At 44.8% G+C, this 23,310-nt stretch overlaps 1 protein-coding gene across 2 annotated transcripts in view; it reads right to left on the reverse strand.

Moving 5' to 3' along the window:
* Positions 1–23,310, reverse strand: part of MAPK4 (mitogen-activated protein kinase 4) — a 291,734-nt gene that overhangs the window by 19,476 nt on the left and 248,948 nt on the right. The window contains exon 4 of one of the 2 annotated variants that reach the window (XM_029580068.1): positions 14,917–15,078. The exons of the other annotated variant lie outside the window; for it this stretch is intronic. Within the exon in view, the coding sequence (XP_029435928.1) occupies positions 14,917–15,078 (162 nt within the window). The remainder of the gene's footprint in view (positions 1–14,916; positions 15,079–23,310) is intronic. 2 annotated transcript variants of the gene reach the window in all.

Below are 23,310 nucleotides of genomic sequence, written 5' to 3' on the forward strand. Positions count from 1 at the left end.
ATGCCCAGTTTTCCAGTTTTGCAAAGGCCTCTGGCAATTCCTCACAATCCTCTTGTGATTTAACAACTCTGAATAATTTTGTGTCATCGGCAAATTTGATCACCTCACTCATTTCCATTTCCAGGTCATTTATAAATATATTAAAAAGCAGTGGTCCCAGAACAGATCCCTGGGGCACACCACTATTCACCTTTCTCCATTGGGAAAATTTACCATTTAGCCCTACTCTCTGTTTTCTATCTTTTAACCAGTTGGCAGTCCACAATAGGACACTTCCCCCTATCCCATGACTTTCTAATTTCCTAAGAAGTCTCTCATGTGGGACCTGGTCAAATGCTTTTTGGAAATTCAGATACACTATATCAACTAACTCACCTTTATCCACATGTTTATTTACGCCCACAAAAAACAAATGTACCAGACTGGTGAGGCAAGACTTTCCTTGGCTAAATCCATGTTGGCTTTGTCCCATTAAACTATGACTATCTATATGTTCAGCAATTTTGTTAAATAAATAAATACTTTTTGCCTGGCACAGACATCAGACCCTCTGGTCTGTATAGTTTGCTAGATCACTCTTTTTAAAAATTAGCAACCCTCCAGTCTTCAGGCATCATAGACGATTTTTTTTTTTTTGCAATTCAAATTTCATTAGCAGGCCATGAAAAAGGTAACAGTATAACAACAGCCGCTTAGTACAGTGCACTATACAAATATACCAGATCAACAAGTCTCTGACCGGACTCAGCATGGTAAGAAAATCCCGTACCTCCCAGATGCAATTACTATGTCTGCCTTCCAAGCAGTTTCACCCAACAGCATTTCCCTTTGAACGTAATATAACAATTTAATCATACAGTACAATTCTTATTTATTTATTTGTTTATTTATTTGTTTATTTTTATATACCGATGTTCCTGTATAATATACATATCGCACCGGTTTACAGGGAACTAAAACTGACGCCTCTTGGGCGGCTTACCATGAAACAAATAACAATAAAGAACTTGGACAATAAGGAACTTACAAGAACTTACGAGGAGCTACATGGCCTAATTAAACTGAAATATAGCACTATAAGGAACGTATGTACAGAAGGAGAAGGGAATCGGGGTCTATAATGTCATCGTATTCCTTGGGTCTTAGTTCTCCGGGAATGCTTGGGCGAAAAGCCAAGTCTTTAGTTTCTTTTTGAATGTCCTGTGGCAGGGTTCTAGGCGGAGGTCAGGAGGGAGCGAATTCCAGAGAGGGGGACCCGCCATGGAAAGAGCGCGTTTCCTCAGAGACATTTTTGCCAGCTGGGTGAGTAGCATGTTCTTGTACGCATTTCTGGTCGGTCTCTTAGTGATGTGCTGTTGGAGTTGATAAGTAAGGTTGAGCGGGGAGATGTTGTGAAGGGCCTTGTGTATCATCATAAGGGTTTTAAAGTGTATTCTGTATTTAATCGGCAGCCAGTGTAGGTGCTGGAGGATGGGGGTGATATGATCCCTTTTTTTAGTGTTTGTGAGAATTCTGGCCGTGGCTTTCAAGACCATCTGAAGTGGTTTGATGGTGCTAGCGGGAAGGCCCAGAAGGAGTGAGTTGCAATAATCCAGTTTCGGGAGGATGATGGATTGTAATACCAGGTGGAAGTCTCGGTAGAGTAGAAGTGGTTTTAATTTTTTTAATACTTGCAATTTGAAGTAGCATTCTTTTGTGGTGTTGTTAACGAACTTGCTGAGGCTGAGTCGGTTGTCTAGTAGCACACCCAGGTCTCTTACTTGAGTAGTGAGGTCAATTGAGGTGCTAGGACATTGGTTGGCAGTTGTAGGGAAGAGAGGGATGTAGTTTTCTGGAGCTATAAGGAGGATTTCAGTTTTGTTGGTGTTTAGTACCAGGTTGAGGCTGGAGAGTAAGGTGTTGATTGCTGAGAGGCAGTTGAACAAGAAAGACAAGGTTTTTTGGAGAGATTCCGCTATAGGGATGAGTATTTGTATGTCATCCGCATATAGGAAATGTGTTAGCTTGAGGTTGGTTAGTAGTTGACAAAGTGGGAGAAGATAAATATTGAAAAGTGTGGGTGAAAGGGGATGATCCTTGAGGTACCTCCAGCTTTGAGTCAAAAGGGTGAGACTCTTTGCTGTTTATCTTGACCTTGTATAACCTGTTTTCCAGAAACGATTTGAACCAGTCTAGCGCTGATCCTGTGATTCCAATGTTGGCTAGACGCTGAAGGAGGCAGGTGTGATTCACGGTGTCAAACGCTGAGGAGAGATCCAGTAGTGTGAGAAGGAACGGTTGGCCTTTTTCCAGATTAAGGAGAATGGTGTCTGATAATAAGGCTAATAGGGATTCGGTATTCCGGGACTTACGGAATCCGAATTGGTTTGATGTAAGGATGTCATATTCGTCTAAGAAATCGGAGAGTTGTCTGTTTACAACCTTCTCCATGATTTTGGCAATCAAAGGAAGGTTGGCTATGGGTCTGAAGTTCGCTGGGTCTGTGGGAGGAAGGTTAGGTTTTTTGAGGAGAGGTTTGAGCATTGCCATCTTAAGTTGGTCAGGGACTTGGCCTTGCGAAAGCGAGCAGTTTATGATGTCTGCTAAAGGTTTGGAGATGATATTAGGGATGGAGAGCAGCAGATTGGATGGAATGTGGTCTAAAGGGTGGGACGAGGGTTTCATCTTCTTGAGGATGCTCTCTATTTCTAAGGCAGACGTCGGCTCGAAGGTGGAGAGAGCAACTGGGGTTGCGTTATGTTGTTGGGGGGTTGGGTGCGATGGTTTAGAACTGAAGGTGAATGCGAAGTTCGGTTGATGAGAGAGCCCCTTGAGGGGGGCGACGAGTGAGGTGATTTTACTCTCGAAGTAGTCCGCCAGTTCGTTGGCTTTGTTAGTAGCTTGTTCATCTGGAATGATGGGCGTAGCTGGTTTAGTGAGGGCTGAAACATAAGAGAACAAGGCTCTTGATTCGAAGACGAAGTGGTGGAGCTTTTTGGAGAAGAATTCTTTCTTGGTTCTGTTGATGACATTTCTGTATGAGTTAAGGCAAGATTTATAGGCTAGGAGAGTTGTTGTGGAAGGGCTTTTCCGCCATTTATGCTCCTTACCTCTAAGCTCTTGTTTGAGCGACTTCAGCTCAGGGGTGAACCAAGGTTTCCTGTTGTCTTTGTCCGGATTGATAGTTTTTGTGGTCAAGGGGCACACTTGATTTGCAACCTTGTTAGTGATGTTGATCCATGAAGTCGTGGCAGTGTTGGTGTCCGATAGATCCAGATGAACTAGTTCCTTGGTAAGATGTGAGCTGAGGAGTTCTCCGGTGCAAGGTTTCCTGACGGATATTGAGATTGAGGGTGTTGTTTGTGGAGGGTGCTCCTTGATCTCTAGCATAGAAGAGATGATTCGGTGGTCTGTCCACGGTACCGGTAGGCTTGTTGGGTTGGTGTGAGTCGATATTCCTTCATTTATGAAGATAAGGTCTAATGTATGACCTGCTTTATGGGTGGGCCCGTTAACGATTTGTCTGAAACCTATATGGCTAAGTGAAGAGAGTAGGGTTTCGAAGTTGGTGGAGCGCAGTTGAACATCCACGTGGAGGTTAAAGTCTCCCATCAGGATGGCTGGTTTACCAGTATTGAGGTGTTTTGCAGCTAGTTCGATGATAGGTGATGGGTCTGCCTCCAGTATTCCTGGGGGGGCGTAGATTAATCCAATTAGCAGATGTTTTGAGTTGAAGAGTGCGAATTCCATGTTGGCAAGGGTGTTGGTAATCTGGAGGGTCAGGCCTAACCCTTTTTTGGCTGCGAGGAGTAGCCCTCCTCCTCTTTTTTTGAGTCTGGGAATCAAGAGGAAGTCGTAGGTCTGTGTGGACAGCTGATTTATTAGGACGGTGTCTGAGGCTTTTAACCAAGTTTCTGTGATGGCACAGATGTCTGGTTTAGAATCGGAGAGGAAGTCGTTGAGAATATGCGTTTTCTTGGAGATAAATTGCGCGTTGAATAAAGTCAGAGAGAATAGAGCCAGGCCGAGTAGTTGGGTGACGGGCGACAGCAGGATGGGCATGAGCCTCTGTTGGCGGTTGAGAGAGAGGGTGTAGGACTTGGGAGGTCTCCTCAGGTGGTTGTAGATAATGGGAATGTTGAAGGAGCGCATGATGGCTAGCGGAGGGGGGGGGGGGGGGCGAGGAGTGATGGGCCACTAGCGTAAAGGATGGTTATGAATGCAGAGCATGGTCACTTGTTAACTAATACGGGATAGAGCTTCTATGAATGGAGAAGATGAATATGCGAAGTGAGAGGAAGATGCGAAAGCCTTACCTCGAGGGGTTATAGTGCCTAGTGCGCAAGCCCGGGCAAGTAAGCTTTCTCTGGTAGATCGTTGGTTTAGAAGAATGAAGGACGCGTTGCTATGGAGCTTGTGGCAAGTTCTTGCGGGACCCACTTGGAGAGGAGAAACTGGAAGTCAATGATTTGGAATGAGGAGGTTGCGGGCTGGAACCGTCGCAAGGCGCTGAGCAGTTTCAAATTTCCAGAATAAGGGCTGTCCTGCGGGGCTGCACGAAGGGGCGCACAAAGGGGCAGGCCCCTTTGTCGCGCGGCGCCGTCGGGTAGAGGAATTTAAAGGGCTCAGAGGCCTTGATTGATTGGTTGCCAGAGCGTCAGCTCTGATAGGCTGGGAGGCGGGCTTTACCGACGGTGGGGGACAGCCTCGCGATCGGCGGTGGACCCTCCAAGGGTAAGTGAGAATTTTAGAGGCCTTCTTTAGAGGCCAATTCTTCACATTCCCCCACTCCCCCAGTACTTCCCTTCCTAATAACCCCTCTACCCCTATGCTATCGGTATTGCCTTTACACTTCCTTCGCAAATAAGGTTCCCAAATGTTCCCAGTTATCCAATCTATCATTTTGAATGGCTGTAAGTTGCCACATAGATTGGAGCTTTCGATCCTGGAAAGTTTGTAGACCCTCCTGTGGCCTCACATCCCTGCCTCCCGTCCACTGAGAACTGCGCAAAAAGGCTCTCTGAAAATCCCTCCACTTAAAATTTCGTCAAACAAAAGAGCCTTCTCCACTGCAGGTCCGATACACTGGAACTCTCTACCTTCGGATCTTAGGCTTGAACAATGCCCCATCACTTTTAAAAAAAGACTTAAAACTTGGCTTTTCTCTCAAGCCTACGATTGAGTACTATCCACAAATCCCTCCTCCAGGTCTATGCCATATAATACCTCTTAGCTCAACAACTAAAGAATTAATTTTCCAATCCCTCTTGTCTATTTTGCAGATATCTTATTCATAACTGATTCATTTTAATCGCCTGTATATAACATGTCTATTACTACTGTTGTTGTTTTAATGTTATTTGTTATTAGTATTTATTCAATTGTCTCCAAGTTCATTTTCCTGTTCCATGTAAGACTCGCATGTTAAGTCACTCCAATGTTATATGTAAACCGAAATGATTAGCAACATTGTTGCTAGAATTTCGGTATATAAAAAATGTTAAATAAATAAATAAATAAACATTTATCACAATCCACCAATGACATTTTATATAACCGAGCTGGCGTCAGATACCATCTATATAGCTGTTTATACTCGTTCTCCTTTATTTGGGCTGAAAGGTTGGAAGAAAGGCTAAACAACTACCAGCATGGTAAAACAGTGAGGTGAAAGAGACTATAACAGCTAAAAGAACATCTTTCAAGAAATGGAAAAGGGATCCAAATGATATCACAGTGTCCCATTGGTTATCCTCTCTCCACCAGGTTTCTGAGATGCCAATTATATCTACATCTTCAATCACAGTGTCCCTTAGAAAAACAGAACTGTCGGCAGAAAAAGACCAAATGGTCCATCCAGCAAATTTCTTATTATAGGAACTGCCGCTTCGTGTAGGTCACCCCATGTGCTGTCGAGGACAGTAATACTTACAATCAAAAGCAAGCAACTGTCAAACCCATAACAAAATTACTGCTAGCAACATTTTTACGTGATGAACAGCTTTCCTGATAATGCTTACCGGGCTTTGCTTTTGGATTTGGTCATAGAAGCAGTCCGGTGCTTTATCCCTCACATCATTATATCAGTACCTCAGACCATAAAAAGGCGGGGGCTCTGCATTGGCTGTCTTCAGAATCCAATACCCCTCCCCCCCCAATCGCTGTCAAAGCCGAGAGCCTTCCTGATAATTCAGACAATGCTGCTTGAACATGCTTTGCTTTTGGAATTGGCCATAGAAGCTTTGTCCCTAATGTCAGCGTATCAGAACCCCAGACCATAAAAAGGCGGGGGCTTGGCGACTCTTCTACCCTTTCCTCCTCCTGTGTGTAACTGTCTGGCAGTCCCTACTCCCTCCCCCCTTCCCCAGCGGCGGAGGAATGGGCTGAGCCATTTCTCGGAGCGGCGACTCGTCTGCCCTTTCCTCCTCCCCTCTGTGACACCCAGCACATAGCTCAGAGCTCTATGGTCCGCACATGCGCGGTAGAGCTGCTCTCTACTGCGCATTTGCGGTCCATCAGTCAGAGCCCACTTATATTGTAGATAGCGTGTGTTGCTTTTACGTCCAACAGATGGCGCTGTTTTTCCCAAAAAGCATGTTTTTACCTGTCACAGGTGTGACATCTATATAATATAGGTATATAAAAACATGTGCATATTCGAATGCAACGTTGTGTCAAAATTTCAAAGCAATTGGTGAAGAACTTTCGGAGATTTAAGATTTTGAACAAACGAACCTTTACATTTTTATTTATATAGATATATATCTATGTTCTCTCTCCCTAGCTTGATAGTATCCTGGTAGTCAGTCCATCAAGCTAGGGGGAGAGAACATTGTAGAAATCTCATCTTTGTGTGACTTTCCTCACTTCAAATCATGTCAAATCTTCACTAAGGTTTACATGCTGTTCATATGTCTCACTCTGCATATAAAACTGGCCCCAAAGGGAGCCCTGCTGGAGGAGAGGTGCACCGAGACCCGAGACCTGCGCGTTGAGAGCTGTATGGGCGTAGAGGACTGTGAGACGGAGGTTTGGAGACCCGTTCCTGCCCCCCTCTGACGTCATCGCGAGCGCCGGCTGCACCTATTTAAACTTGTGTGCAGCAGCACAGTGGTAGGAGCCCTGCTGGAAGAGAGGCGCACCGAGACCCGAGACCTGCGCGTTGAGAGCTGTACGGGCTTGGAGAACTGTGAGACAGAGGTTTGGAGACCCGTTCCCGCCCCCCTCTGATGTCATCGAGAGCGCTGTTGTGTCCGGTGCTCGATGCCCTCTCTCCGCCCTCCTTACCTCTCTGGCACCTCCCCCTCCGTCCACAGGAAGATTGGCTGCTGTGGCGTTCTCCTGCCACTTGTCCTCGGGCGTTTCCGGACCGACTCGATGCTACAACCGCCATTTTTACTGGAGGCCTAGGGGCCAAGGGGCCAATGCCGATTGAAGTACCGGCATTGGCGCGAACCTCAGGTGGTCCCCCAAAGATGACGTCACCTGCGACGGATATTTAAGGTCTCAGTATTTGCTAACAGATAGTTAGCAAGGGTTTCGCTATCTAAGCAACGCTGCCTCCTCAGACTTACCAGAGGTACCCGCTCCTCGGGGGCCTCGCTCTCTCCTTGTTTTTTTCAGGTGACAGTCTGGAACCCGTACTCGCTCCTCGAGGGCCCTGTTCCCAGACTTGCTTCGTATACTTTTCTGCCTGGAAGTCTTCACTACCAACTATAATCAGTTACATCAGTGAGTTACCATCTTTCTCTCTGAGCCTTCCCTGGAACCAGGTACTCGCTCCTCGAGGGCCTTTACTTTCCAGCTCCTGGGCTTCATTGGGACATTGTGTGAGTGTTACCATCTGCATACCCTGCCTACTCACTATATCTCAGTCTCTCTTCAGCTCAGCCTCCAGGGATCACTGTTCCAGTCTCTGAGGGATTACAGCCCAGACGGGCTTACCAGCTCACTACTGCAATCTCTGGTGGTTCAGTATACTGTCTAATAAAAGAACTAGTGTCTGTTTGTCTCCTAACTCTGAGCCTGACTGGTGGTCCCTCTCAGGATCATTTCCCGGGGGCGTGGTCATCTGCCACTGGTCCAAGGATCCACCCTCAATTCTCCTATATAACTACAGATTGCTAACTCCAACAACTCCGTTAATAACAGATTGCTAACTCCATGAATCCGGCAAAACTCAGTGCTTTACAGGCCATACTGGGCCTGGCCCAGCGCATTGTGGAGCAGCAAGACGCTTTGGAGAAACTTACTTCAGCGTTTCATCAACTACACACCAAAGGTTCAAGGCACAACCTCCAACCAAGAAGGTCAGTCACCGGAGGTAACTTTGAAGACTGCTGTACCACTGGCGGCTCCAATCTGCTTTTTCGGAGAAATCCAGAAGACCCGGGGCTTTTTGAACCAGTGCTGCATGCACGTTGCCTTACAGCCGTCTCTGTTTCCTACAGCTCTCTCCAAGACTACCTACATCCTTTCATACCTGGATGGTAGGGCTCTGTCTCGGGCATCTATCTTGTGGGAATGCAAGGACTCCATTTTACAGGACATAGAAGGATTTATGGACTTGTTTAAATCCGTTTTTGATGACCCTGCTCGAATGTCTGTAGCCGGTTCTGCTTTGGTGGATTTGAAGCAAGTCAGCAGATCTTTGGCTGAATTTGCCACAGAGTTCAAAACTCTTTCGGCAGAACTTTGCTGGGACCCCAGATGTCTCAAGACTCTCTTCTGCAGAGGCCTGGATAACTGTTTGAAGGACGAGCTGGCCGCTCGCCAAACACCTGACTCGCTGAACGAATTAATAGCCTTAGCTACTCGGATTGATCTACGACTCTGGGACAAGGTGAAGGAACTCCGGCCTAGAGTGGTACCCGGGTTGAAACAGGACAGTGCTGTCTCTACACCTCGGATGGTTCCAGTAACCCCTGCTGCTGATACAGATGAACCTATGCAACTTGGTCATGGACACTTGACTACCAAAGAGAAAAGATTTCGGCAGAAGAATGGCCTTTGCAAGTACTGTGGTCAGCCTGGCCTCGATGTCTTTACATGCTATAATTACACAATGTTGGGTTCCATATTAGGTGCTACAACCCAAGAAAGAGATCTAGGTGTCATAGTGGATAACACATTGAAATCGTCGGTGCAGTGTGCTGCGGCAGTCAAAAAAGCAAACAGAATGTTGGGAATTATTAGAAAAGGAATGGTGAATAAAACAGAAAATGTCGTAATGCCTCTGTATCGCTCTATGGTGAGACCGCACCTTGAATACTGTGTACAATTCTGGTCGCCGCATCTCAAAAAAGATATAATTGCGATGGAGAAGGTACAGAGAAGGGCTACCAAAATGATAAGGGGAATGGAACAACTCCCCTATGAGGAAAGACTAAAGAGGTTAGGACTTTTCAGCTTGGAGAAGAGACGACTGAGGGGGGATATGATAGAGGTGTTTAAAATCATGAGAGGTCTAGAACGGGTAGATGTGAATCGGTTATTTACTCTTTCGGATAGTAGAAAGACTAGGGGGCACTCCATGAAGTTAGCATGGGACACATTTAAAACTAATCTGAGAAAGTTCTTTTTTACTCAACGCACAATTAAACTCTGGAATTTGTTGCCAGAGAATGTGGTTAGTGCAATTAGTATAGCTGTGTTTAAAAAAGGATTGGATAAGTTCTTGGAGGAGAAGTCCATTACCTGCTATTAAGTTCACTTAGAGAATAGCCACTACCATTAGTAATGGTTACATGGAATAGACTTAGTTTTTGGGTACTTGCCAGGTTCTTATGGCCTGGATTGGCCACTGTTGGAAACAGGATGCTGGGCTTGATGGACCCTTGGTTTGACCCAGTATGGCATTTTCTTATGTTCTTATGCTTTATTCGTCCAAAAGCACGAACGGGCCAAAGTCCTACAGGAGGACTATTCTTGGGTCATTTCTATGCCCTCTCCTTCGCGCTTTCTCCCAGTCTACTTGACCTATGGACCAGTCACGGTTCAGACTTCTGTCCTGGTGGACTCGGGGGCAGGACGCAACTTCATTCTCAAACATCTAGTGGAAGACGTGAGGAGTCTTTTCAACAAGCTGAAAGATCCACTACAGTGTCATCTTTTGAAGTGGGCTTTGGACGTTCCCCAACTTCGCCACTTCCTCTGAAAATTCAGTGACGTCCCCAGCAGCCCATCCATCGCTGCTGATAACAACTCATACTCAGTGAATTTTCTTCCAAGACTCAAGATCTACCTGTCATCAATGCAGAAGACGACTTGGAATACAAAATTGAAGAAGTCCTGGATGTTCATAAGAAAGGCAAGACTTTTGAATACCTTCTATAATGGAAGGTTTCGGCCCCAAAGGAAACTCTTGGGAGCCTCAGACCAATATCCTGGACAAAGAGGTGCTTCGTCAGTTCCATCTCGCGCATCCTTCAAAACCTAAGCCTGGTACCTGAAGAGGAAGTCGCCCTTTGAAGGGGGGTACTGTTGTGTCTGTCGATGCCCGACGCCCTCTCTCCGCCCTCATTACCTTTCTGGCGCCTCCCTCTCCATCCGCGGGAAGGTTGGCTGCCGCTGCGATCTCCTGCCACTTGTCCTCGGGCGTTCCCAGACCAGCTTGACGCTGCAACCGCCATGTTTCCTGGAGGTCTAGGGGCACGCACGTGCGCGGCCCCAATTGAAGTACCGGCATTGGCGCGAACCTCGGGGGCGTCCCCCGAAGATGACGTCACCCACAATGGATATTTAAGGTCTCAGTATTTGCTAACAGATAGTTAGCAAGGGTTTCGCTACCTAAGCAACTCTGCCTCCTCGGACTTACCAGAGGTACCCGCTCCTCGGGGGCCTCGCTCTCTCCTTGTTTTTTTCAGGTGACAGTCTGGAACCCGTACTCGCTCCTCGAGGGCCCTGTTCCCAGACTTGCTTCTTATACTCTTCTGCCTGGAAGTCTTCACTACCAACTATATCAGTTACATCAGTGAGTTACCATCTTTCTCTCTGAGCCTTCCCTGGAACCAGGTACTCACTCCTCGAGGGCCTTTACTTTCCAGCTCCTGGGCTTCATTGGGACATTGTGTGAGTGTTACCATCTGCATACCCTGCCTACTCACTATATCTCAGTCTCTCTTCAGCTCAGCCTCCAGGGATCACTGTTCCAGTCTCTGAGGGACTACAGCCCAGACGGGCTTACCAGCTCACTACTGCAATCTCGGGTGGTTCAGTATACTGTCTAATAAAAGAACTAGTGTATTCCCTTGTTTTAGTGTAACTTTTTTTCTCCTCCTTTTTATGGTTTAATATGTACTGTTACCGTTAAGATCTATGTTCCCCGTAAACCGACTTGATTTGATTTGTATCTCGAAAGTCGGTATAAAAAAGCTTTAAATAAATAAATAAATAGTGTATGTCTGTCTCCTAACTCTGAGCCTGACCGGTAGTCCCTCTTGGGATCATTCCCTGGGAGTGTGGTCATCTGCCACTGGTCCAAGGATCCACCCTCAACTCTCCTATATAACTACAGATTGCTAACTCCAGCAACTCCGTTAATAACAGATTGCTACTCCTATCTGATTGCTCCTCCCATCAGGCATCAGATTAATAATAAGCGCCGGCTGCACCTATTTAAATTTGTGTGCAGCAGCACAGTGGTGGGAGCCCTGCCGGAGGAGAGGCGCGCCGAGACCCGAGACCTGCGCGTTGAGAGCTGTATGGGCATGGAGGACTGTGAGACAGAGATTTGGAGACCCGTTCCCGCCCCGTCTGACGTCATCGAGAGCGCCGGCTGCACCTATTTAAACTTGTGTGCAGCGGCGCGCAGCCACCGGTGCACTGCCGAAGCCATGCGCCAAAGGGGCGCGCCCCTGGGAGACATTTTTTCTATAGTAAAGGTCTCACTCCAGGAGATTGGACCTCGATGGAAAAAAAGAGAAAAGCGAAAATAGTGGTCTCTACACCTATAAGGAAGGAAGTCACTGACCAATGGATCAGCACCTCGTCAGCAGGGTGAGTCAAACCTCCAGGGACGTTATCCCGGACATATCGTTTTCTTTGGGAGCCTCAGTCAGTCCTGCCCTAAACCAGATTCCCAATATGTCCTCTGGAAATAACGGGGCCAGCAAAACAGCTGACCCTGAATTAGAGGTACTAACATCACTCAATTCCAGAGGAAATCTTTCACCAGGTCAGGATGGGACACGTCTCTTAAATGCAAAGGGTAATGTGATGGCTGATTTTTCTTTGGAGTTGAATGCAGAGACAGCTAATCCTGATAATATTACCCTGGTAGACATTTGAAGGGCGGTTACTAAGATGGAAAAGATGTTATCTTTGTCCATGGCCCAATCTACCAATTTTGCTGCGGAAATAAGGATTAATATGGAAGACCATAGTAAATGTATTACGCAATTAGAGATAATGGGTGCAGCATCTACTTCGCAGATTACATCATTACAATTCACTGGGACTACTTTCATAAAAGATTCATTAATTATGTATAAGAAATTAGAGGGACTAGAAAACACGAGGAGAAAAAAATGTAAGATTCTTGATTTTCCTGAATACAAGATTACTATCTGCTCAAGAGTTGTTTAATAAATATATTAAAGAAATCTTGGGTATTACAAAAGATCTTACTATTTAAAAAATGTATTATATATCAAATAAGAAAAGAGATGTATTGGCCCCTGAAGGGGAAATGGATGTGATATCTACTGATAGTCCTAATTTAACAGCCTTCTTAGAGGCCTCAGTGGATGATATTCAAACTAGAGCCACTCTAATAGTGGCATTTAGTTTGGAACTAGAGAAGAATCTAGTTCTTCAAAAGTATTTTAGGAATAAAGAGTTTAGTTTCTGTGGCCAGAGAATTCAAGTTTTCCCAGACGTTTCTAAAGATACACAGTCAAGGTGGAAACAGTTCTTACTTTTGAGACAGAGAGTTTTGGCCTTAGGGGCCACTTTCTTTCTCAAATTCCCTTGCAAATGTTTGATTACCTTCCAAAAAAAACCAAGTTTGTCTTCTTAGAACCTACCCACCTTGAGGTTTTTCTTGTTGACAAAGGTGGATAAAGGCATAGTAACCGCCCCCTAGTTTGGGAATAGATAACTGGTTAATAAACAAAGGTTTATCTCCTCTTAGTTCATGTTGGTATGAATTTTGTTCCCTGTACGTACCAGGATCAGTCCAGACGGTGGGTTATATCCCCCGTCCAGCAGATGGAGTCAGAACAAAAAGCTCAGTGGGGGGGGGGGGGGGGGGGGAGGTCCTATATAACCTCACCTCCCTTGCCTCAGTCCTCAGTATCTTCTGACTCCAGCAGATGTGAGCAGGGGACTGGCAGTCCCCAGCACAGGATCTTAGGTTTCCTAGGCCTCTTTGGTCTGTTCTCTGAGGGATCAAGTGAAAAAAAAAAAAAAAAAGCAAAGTGGCTTGTTTTGTTAGGGCGGGAAGGGCTTGCTGACAGGTCTGCTCCCTTGTCTCCCTTCTCCTGCCTTCTTTCCTTCTCCTTTGCCTTCAGGTATTGGGGTAAGTGTGTGCCTTTGTTTTCAGGCTTATTTTTCTTTAGCTGTACTCACCATCGCTGTGGGCCGCGCCGGATCGTTGGGGTGCACGTTAGTGGTGCTAACCTCTCCCCCCCTCCTCCTCCTCGCCGCTGCCGACCCGCGGCCCCGCGACGTGCCATTCCCTGGGGTCGCCAGCCGCTGGGAGGTCCGATTCCCCGGCGGTTCGCTTGGGTCGGTGGGGGGGTGATCCGCGCGCATTGGTCCGTCGGGCGCCGAGGTTTTCGCCACGCCTGTCTGGTTCCTGCCCCCCCCCCCGGGGACTCACTATGCTGCGAGCGGCGGCCTGTTCTTCTTGCGGCCGGCAGGGGAGTCGGCTGTCGTGGGAGGGGCTCTGCGCGAGCTGCCTCCCCGCGGGGGAAGACAGCTCTCCTCCGAGGGACGGCACAGGAGCCTGCGGGGAGAACCGCGTGGCTCGGAAGCGGCAGGCCCCGTTCCCTCTGAGCGCGGGAATGGCGGCCATTTTGTTTTCAGACGAGGAGGCCGGCATTTCGGAGGGGGACGCAGGGGACCCGATTTCAGCAACGCCACCAGTTTTAGCTACGTTTGCGGAGCCGGAGCCGGGTTTTCAGGATGGGGAGGTCCCGGCTTGCCATGGTACTACAGGAACGAAAATTAGCAGGTAAGGAATAATTTTCTTCTTTGTGTTACTTCCTTGGATGGCTCCCCTATAAAGTGGGCTGAAATATTTGAATTTACATTATAAGTTTGCTTGCTAAAGTTTACCTCTGTTAGAAATATTGATGATGTAACTCAAAATTTTCTTATTTCTTTCTGCATTGTAAAATGTTTAAGAAACTTAATAAAGCATAAATAAAAAAAAAAAAACTGGCCCCCAAAACCCTAGACCACCACCAAAAACCTCACCTCGAGTTACTAGCGGGCCCTCCTATAGCAGTATAAATAGTTGACTACAATATGTGCCAGCCTAGAGTCTCTCTTTCTCTCACATATTAATCCTGACCCTTTGAATAAATTTGTAAAATTTGCATTTGTGTTGCAATAACCATCGTGTGCATTAATGCCATAGTGCATTTTGATAAATGACCCTGTAATTTTGTAGCCAAGGCAGTGGTGTACCTATCATGAGTTGGCAAGGCATGCTTTTAAGAGCCTTTGAAGCATGTGCTGCACAGAAAATACACAAAGGAGGCAGACAGGTACTGGCTGATATTCTCTTACAACCCGCCCTTGTACCTGATAACCCTATTTAAAAATGTACAACTAAAACCAAAATACACTCAGATGCAGTGGGAAAGTATCACCCCATACACTGAGCAAGAGGAACTGGATGTTCAGCCGGTGAAACAATCTGAGTGTATCCTGGTGCTCCTCCATAGTCAGTAGCACAGGCCTAGGCAATAGAGTCAGACCAGCACTTACCCTCTCCGTTCACTTCTGGCAGTAGCTTCCGCAGAGGTTTTTTCACTTCCCATGTTCCATTGATGAATGTTGGCATGACTTTGAGGAGCTCTTCTTTGTCCTCTTCACGGACGACGGGGATGGTCTGCAAAATCAGCTGCATCTGTTCCAGTTCATGGCCACCTAAACAAGCAAGTGGCAGGCTGTTTATTTGTGCCACAGACCCATCTGCTTGCCATCCATCCATATCTGCTATCATTCAGAGCTCAAGGTTCTACCATTCAGTAGTCACTGCTTTCACGCTAAAGGAGTCCCAGTATTTATGCCTACTGGCTTCTTCAAAGCAGATGCTGTTTCCTATTACAGTGGAAATTACCCCATTTTTCCTAAGCATGTCAGACGCTTGTCATAACAAAGACGTTTATTTAAATCTTGGCATGTGAGGGCTCTACTGTGGAATATTTTAGACATAACTACTACATTATTTTTTTGCTCTGTTTCTCTGTTATTGCCAATAAACACATTTGATATTTATACAATGCCATAGATCTTGTACTCATTATGCTAATACAGGCCACAGAGGGCAAACAGGTTAAAATTTGTTTTCCTAAGCTCTTGCATTCTGCAGCGTGTATGAGTACTATAAATAACAACGCTCACTGCAGGTTTACCCAGTGCAGGTTAGACAGTCTGGCCTGCCAGAATTCTCCCTGTGGAAACAACCTAATTAGACTTAGGAAAAAAACACCCTCTTCTTTTCTTGATTTCAGGTAAAGCAGAAACACAGTAATATGATAAGATAGTGGCAGAAAAAGACCAACTGGCCTATCCAGTCTGCTCAGTTATTCTCTCCATGCTGCCAGCCACAGAGTGTGACCATCTATATGATCTGTCTCCTTACCCAGGACAATCTTTTGTCTTCTTATGAGAAAATAGGATCTCCTTTTACCTCCCTCCCCCCTCCCCCACACCTACAAAGCTCTGTAATAATCTATATAGCCAGCAATACCAGTAGGGTTGTCACCTGGCTCCGTGTGATAAGGAACAGGAGAATTCTGTCCTGGCTTTACCCCATTGCATGTAGGGACCTGTAGTTCTGACTTTCTTGAATAACTTAATGAGACGACCAGAACCACAAGTCTCTGCGGACAGTGGGGTAAAGCCAGGACTGGATTAGCCCGCTCCTTAGGATATGCAGCCAGGGGGCAACCTTAAGTACTAGCATGGCTGTTCCCTGAACATTCAGCCCCCATGGTCACTGCATAACATTATTAGACCTGCGGCTCTGCTGAGGGCTGCACAGCTTCCCTGACATTGCTGCTCGGATAAGTCTGGAGTTTCATTTTATTTTAACTTTGTCAATATACTGCTTGCTCTTTCTGCAATTGGATTCTGCCTATCTGTGCTGCTTGGCCTTTTAAATTCTTTTATCGCCCTAGCTGTTAAAACCTTAAGAATCTTTTCTTATCCTTTTCTTTTAACTCTGTCAATATATTGCTGCTTGCTTTGCTGTTAGATTCTACTTATCTGTGTTGCTTGGGTCTTCAAATTCTCTTGATTTCTAGCTGTTAAGAAGTTATGAATCTTTTGCTAACTTTTATTTTAAATTTTAAAGGGAGAAATAAAAAGGTTTTTACCTACAAGAGTTATTTTTACCCTCCCATCTCCCACTCACCCATAGGGTGTTTTCTTAAATAGTTTTTCCAAGGACTTAGGTTACATGAATAATATTAGACCTATGTAACAATCCAACAACTTGCATGTTAGTTAAGATAACATTCTACAAGCCTTCCTCACTGACACTCATTATCAGAATGTCTTTTATTCAATATAACAATTGTGCTTATGTCCCAAGGCATATCATTTGGAGACTTAAGGTTTGTCCAATTTTCCTTCAGTGGTCTGCAATGAAAAAGGAACTCACTCATCTGAAAGAGGAATTGTCTAGGCTTCAAAATACCTCCCCTACCTCCCAGCATCCAGAATCTCATCCCCAGCTTCCTCCGAGGTTCAGAAATCCAGGTAAAAATGGATTAGTGGGCTCTGGTAGAACAAAACTTGTGATCCAGAGACACCCATTCTCTTCAAATGAGCAGCATCCAGGATATCCGCCCCCACTCCCACAGAGTAAACAAAAATTCAGGAATAAATAGATTATGGTAGGCTCTGGTAGAATAAGGCCTGTGTCGAAGAGACAGCAACACTCCCAATGATACCCTTACATAATGCCTTTTCTGCACTGGAAAATAAAGATACTCCAGTGGTGACTAAAAAAAAGACACCCAATGCACCCAGAAACCCATTAACATTATCAAATGTCATAAAAGGGTTTAGTCTCCTCATCCAGCAATTGCAGGCAAAAGGTTTTTTTCTTTTTTGATGACCGCCTGTATGCATGTCATGGATGTAGCCAGATATAGCCTGTGTACTACTGTCAAAGCTAAATTTAAATTACAACAACTAGCAAACAGAAAAATGTAATAACTGAAATCTAAAATGTTGACCAAATCTCAACAAAAAACACAAAAATGTAATTTCTATACTTTGAGATAAATCATCAACTTACACTATGAGAAGCACTTTAACTAAGAAATCTAATCTTAAAAAATTCTTGGAGGAATGAAAATTCTCCTTAAACCATTTCTCCTTTTTATTAATCTTTTTCTTTTCTTTTTATAATTTATAACATTTAGTCAATCTCGTAGAGGTAGCCCAATTTGCACATCCCAGGGTGGGCTTCTTGACTAGTGTAGCAGAAGTAAAGGAAAGGAAATTATCAGGTAAGTCTTAATTTTTCCTTCCTTGTCCTTCTGCTCCACCAGTCAAGAACCTGTGGGATGTATCAAAGCCCCATTACATCACGTGGGTGGATTGCAAATTCAGATTCAGAAAAAATCGCTCAACTGAGACTTTATTTATATCATTGATGGATCCTGTCTTATGCGGGATTAACGATAATGAATCATATATTTATGGTGCTAATCAATCTAATAGCACTCTTCAACACTGTGGACCATACCCTGCTATGCCACCAGCTGGAAAATATTGGAATAGATGGCAGAGTTCATAAATGGTTCTCTTCATTCCTTTCTAACAGGACATTCTAAGTAAAACTGGGAAACCATTTATCTGACAACTTTCCCATAGATACAGGTGTCCCCCAGGGCTCAGCACTATCGGCAACCCTATTCAACATCTACGTGCTTCCTCTGTGTAAATGTTGTCGATGTGGACCCTTGAACCGGAGCGAGAGGTGAAGACTGCCGAGGGATCCCCTCATTGGGACTCATCTCCGGGAGGTGGCGTAGGCGAGAGGAGGACTCACAAGGACTGGTTCCAGGGAATCAGGCAGGATGGCCCTCCGAGGAGCGAATAGCCTATGAATGTGGAAGAGCCCCCGAGGAGCGGGTACTCGGAGCGTTCACCCAGCGAGATAGGAACCGACCTACACAAAGAGACGGCATGGAGTCCAGGCAGAAGGTCCGGGGCAGGCAGCGAAGAGACGAAGTGAAGTCACAGGACACAGGTCAGGACGGGCAGCAGACAGAGAGGTCAAGAGACAGGCCGAGGTCAGTACCAGAGAGACAGTCCGAAGGTACTATCTGGGGTGACGAACAGACGGCGACAGGACCAGAAGGACGCTAGAACAGAAGGATCCAAAGATGAAGGCAGGAAACTTCGGAGGCGAGGATCGGAGGGGCAAAGGATGCTGAGGCACAGGAGCACAGAGGCGCTGGAGGCAAGAAAACACTAGAGGCAGGAAGACATTGGAGGTAGGACGACACTGGAGGCAGGAAGACATTGGAGGTAGGACGACACTGGAGGCAGGAAGACACTGGAGGCAAGGGACACTGTACCAAGGCACAGGAAGCACAGCCCAGAAGCAACAGACGAAGTCTGTTGCAAAGGCGAAGGAGGAAAGCAGCTGCGGGGTTTAAATACCCCTCTGTAGAGACGTCATCATCCGGAGCCAGCTTGAATCTCCCGTCACGGCTCCTTTAAGAGGTGGGGCCTCCCGCGCGAGCACGTCAAGGGAGGCCGGGAGAGAGACGGCGCTGCAGCTCCTTTAAGAGGTGGGGCCTCCCACGCGAGCGCGTCACGGGAGGCCGGGAGAGAGACGGCGCTGCAGCTGTGCAGCCCGGCGCCCGTGGCGAAGAGGAGGCCGCCGCATTGGGGGACCAGCCAAGGTAGGGGGGGAGCTGGGCGGTCGCGGCCAGATGACCTAACAGTAAATTACTGATGGAATTAGGAATCACCTGCTTCTTGTATGCTGATGACATACAGTTCTACATTCCACTCACCTCATCATTTGAAAATACAGGATTGACACTCTCAAAATACATGAAGGCAATATAGCGAGATCTCTCCTATCTTAAACTAACATTAAACTAAAATAAAAAATGAAACCATCTGGTTAACGAGAAAACCCTCCATAGTTAACCTTCCACTCTTAAATCTAGGTAACTTTCAGATTACACCCTCTGATCAAGTATGGGACTAAGGAATACAGATAGATGAAAACCTTACAATGAAAAGGCACATAAATAAATTAATCACTACAAGATATACAAAACTGCACATACTATATAGATTGAAACCACTACTAACTCTTGAAGACTTCCATATAGTTCTACAATCTCTAACATAGATTACTGTAACTCCATACTACTAGGACTTCCAACCTGCCTATTAAAAAAACTACAACTACTACAAAATGCGGCTGCAAGACTTTTAATAGAAACCAGGAAATTTGATCATATCACACCATCGCTAATAGCACTGCATTGGTTACCAATACAATACCAAATCTATTTCAAATTATTAACCTTAATATTTAAATTCATCCACACTGATAACCCCGGACTAACAGGCGTGATGCAACAACCGTATACACCACAACAAACCCTAAGGTACCAAAACAAAAGACTATTAACTGTTCCAACAATCCGGAGCACACACCTGATGCAAATAAGAGATCATATGTTTTCCATAGCAGGCCCTAAAATGTGGAACTCACTACTGGAGACAATATGACTAATCCCAGAAAGATACTCAAATGTGAACTAAAAACTTGGCTATTTAAAAATGGCTATAATCTAACCTAAATCTATTTGAATGCAGAGTCAACAATATCAAGAACAAAGACAATATTAAGTAACGAGAGAACAAAGTATCTCATTACAACCCTCCTACAATTACATAAATTACAAAACAGAATCACCATTCTATTAGCCCTACATCCCATATCTTCAGTTAAGATATATAAGAACATCCCTCAGATCCACGTGAACCCCTTTTGTGTTATTTATTTATTTTATTTATTTAGTACTTTTTTTATACCGACATTCATGATACAGATCATATCATATCGGTTTACAAGGAACATCGGGTTTTAACATTAACCATAACATAGAAGAAAAGGCAAAAAGTTACAATAAAACAAGGGTGATGGAACTTGGAAGATGAAGAAGCTGTAGAAGATAGGTTACTCGGAACTATAAAAGATCCAGTACAATGTTTGCAATGTATATACCAATGTTATACCAATGTATATGTCAAACCAAAATATGTGTTATTCCAAAGTATGTGTTATATCAAAGAATGTATTGACCTAAAGTATGAATGTTACTTTTGTAAACCATTGTGATCTTCTCTAGGAATGATGGTATATAAAATAACTAACTAAATACATAAATAAAAGAAGCTCCTTTTGCTGGGAGACTCGGTCATCAGAGGAACCAATCTGGAAGCTCATTTTGATGGTGACCCAATAGTTAAATGCCTTCCAGGATCTTCAGCTGGTAGAATGCAAACCAGGTAGTCAATTTAATTGTAGAAGAAAGATTCTAATATCAATATTATCATCCATTTGAAAACCATCAACCTCGCTGGAATAGTACAGAAAGATTTCCAAAACCTAGGTAAAGAGATTAGACATATGGAAAAGTCTATTACCGCCTTTTCTGAAGTATTACCTGTTCATGGAATGGGAAAGGAAAGGCTACGTCATATAGATAATTTCAATATATGGATCAAAACATGATGGAACAAAAGTGAATTTGGATATATTGGAGGCTGGGTTCATATATAGATCAATAAAAAAGACTATATGGTAAGGATGGCCTACATTTGACAGTATTCACTAATATAAAACCCACTACCTCCTTATTTCATATCATACACAAATTCCTCAACAAGCAGCGCTGGATATAGTAGCTCAAGAAATAATTCATCATAGTGGACCCTAAAGAATACCCATCAAATTTTTAATTTCATTAGCAGAGTTGGTTCTTTTTAACAATTATTTCCTATTCAAAGAGATGGTGTATCATCAAGACCATGGTATTCCTATGGGATCTTCATTAGCGCTCCTTGTGACCTTGGGCAAGTCACTTTACCCTCCATTGCCTCGGGTACAAACTTAGATTGTAAGCCCTCTGGGGATAGAAAAATACCTACAGTACCTGAATGTAAACCAATGTGAAATGTCAAATGAAATGTCTGTATATAAAAATACATAAAATAAAATAGGAAAACTGAAAGTGGACAAGGCCATAGGCCAGATGGGATACATCTCAGGATACTAAGGGAGCTCAGAGATGTGATGGTGGGTCCACTGAAAGACCTGTTCAATAGATCCCTGAAATGGGAATGGTGCCACAAGATTGGAGAAGAGCACTTACGGTCCCGCTTCACAAGAGTGGTGGTATAGAGGAGAGTGGAAACTACAGGCTGGTTAGCCTCACCTCAATGGTGGAAAAATTAATGGAGACTACTGAAGGAAATGGATAGTGAACTATCTACAATCCGATGGGTTGCTGGATCCAAGGTAGTATATATTCACCAGGGAACGTCCTGTCAGAAGAATATGATTGATTTTTTTAATTGGGTGACTAGATAATTGGATCAAGGATGAGCATTTGATGTGATTTACTTGGATTTCAGCAAAGCTATTGATGTGGTCCCACATAGGAGTTTCATGAATAAAATGAGAAGCTTGGACGTGGGTGCCAAGGGGGTGGAGTGGATTACAAACTGGTTGATGGACAGAAGACAACATGTGATGGTAAATGGAACCTACTCTGAAGAGAGAATGGTGTTAAATGGAGTTGCTCAAGGATCAGTTTTGAGATCGGGTCTGTTCAATATTTTTGTGTTTGACATTGCAGTGGAATTAGAAGGAAAGGTTTGTTATTTTTGCAGATGATACTAAGATTTGCAAGAGTGGACACGCCTGAAGGAGCAGAGAAAATGGAAAGTGATTTAAGAAAGCTTGAGTGGTCAAAGGTTTGGCAGCTGGAATTCAATGCCAAGAAATGAACTCATGCATCTGAAGTGCAGTAACCCAAAAGAGCTTTATCTGATGTGTGTGTGTGTGGGAGGGGCAGAAGATTAATGTGCACAGGTAAGGAGAGGGACTTGGGGTGATTGTGTCTGGCAAACTGAAGGCAGTGAAGCAATGTTACAAAGTGGTAGCTAAAGCCACAAGGATGCTGAGCCTCATAGAGAGAGGAATAACCAGCAGGGAAAATGAGGTGATAATGCCTTTGTACAGGTCCTTGGTGAGGCTTCATCTGGATTTCTGGAGAGTGTTTCCCAAAAAGGACATAGATAGGATGGAAGTGCTCCATCGAAAAGCAACCAAAATAGTATGAGGAGAGATTGAAGGATCTAAATATGTATACCCTGGAGGAGAGGAGATGCAGGGGAGATATGATAACTGACGTTTAGATACTGAAAGGTATTAATGATGTACAAACATCAAACCTTTTCCATTGGAAAGGAAACTGTACAACTAGTTATCATGATATGAAACTCCAGGGTGGTCGACTCAGTACCAATATCAGGATATATTTCTTCACAGAGAGGGAGATTTAGGCCTAGAATGCCCTCCCAGAAAAGGTGGTGAAGACGAGAATCATTTGGAGTCAGCCTTAGTCACCTAAGAGCTGAGAAATTTTGAGTGCCTCTCCTTGCAGAGGGTATTTGAATGAATCTTTCTCTCCACAGGGAAAGTATCAGGAGTGGGGGGCCTTCTCTCAACAGATGGGTGCCTGGAAAATTAGAGATCCTGTCCAAAGGAAGTGACTCGGGCCCAAGGTCAAGGTATGCAGATCTTACTGGAAGGAAGGAGTTTTATGATTCAAGAGCGAATGCCTGAGAAGGTTCTAGTATCAAGAAGAAGTCTTGAGGAGGAGAGGTTAAGTCAATATACCTCATCCTGTCCTGAGATCATCTTGAAGAAGTGTGTGCCATAGAGGATTATCCCTTGGGGGAATTTGCAAGAACAAGAACTGCCTGAGGAAAGGTCCTATGAGAGTTGCTATCTGAAAGAGCAATCAGCCAAAAGCTCAAAAGAGTGGAGAATTGCCTAGAGAAAGAAAGAAGAGCTGTCCTGCAGAACAAGTACAAGGA

This window comes from Rhinatrema bivittatum, chromosome 1, assembly GCF_901001135.1.
Source record: "Rhinatrema bivittatum chromosome 1, aRhiBiv1.1, whole genome shotgun sequence".
Taxonomy (NCBI): Eukaryota; Metazoa; Chordata; class Amphibia; order Gymnophiona; family Rhinatrematidae; genus Rhinatrema; species Rhinatrema bivittatum.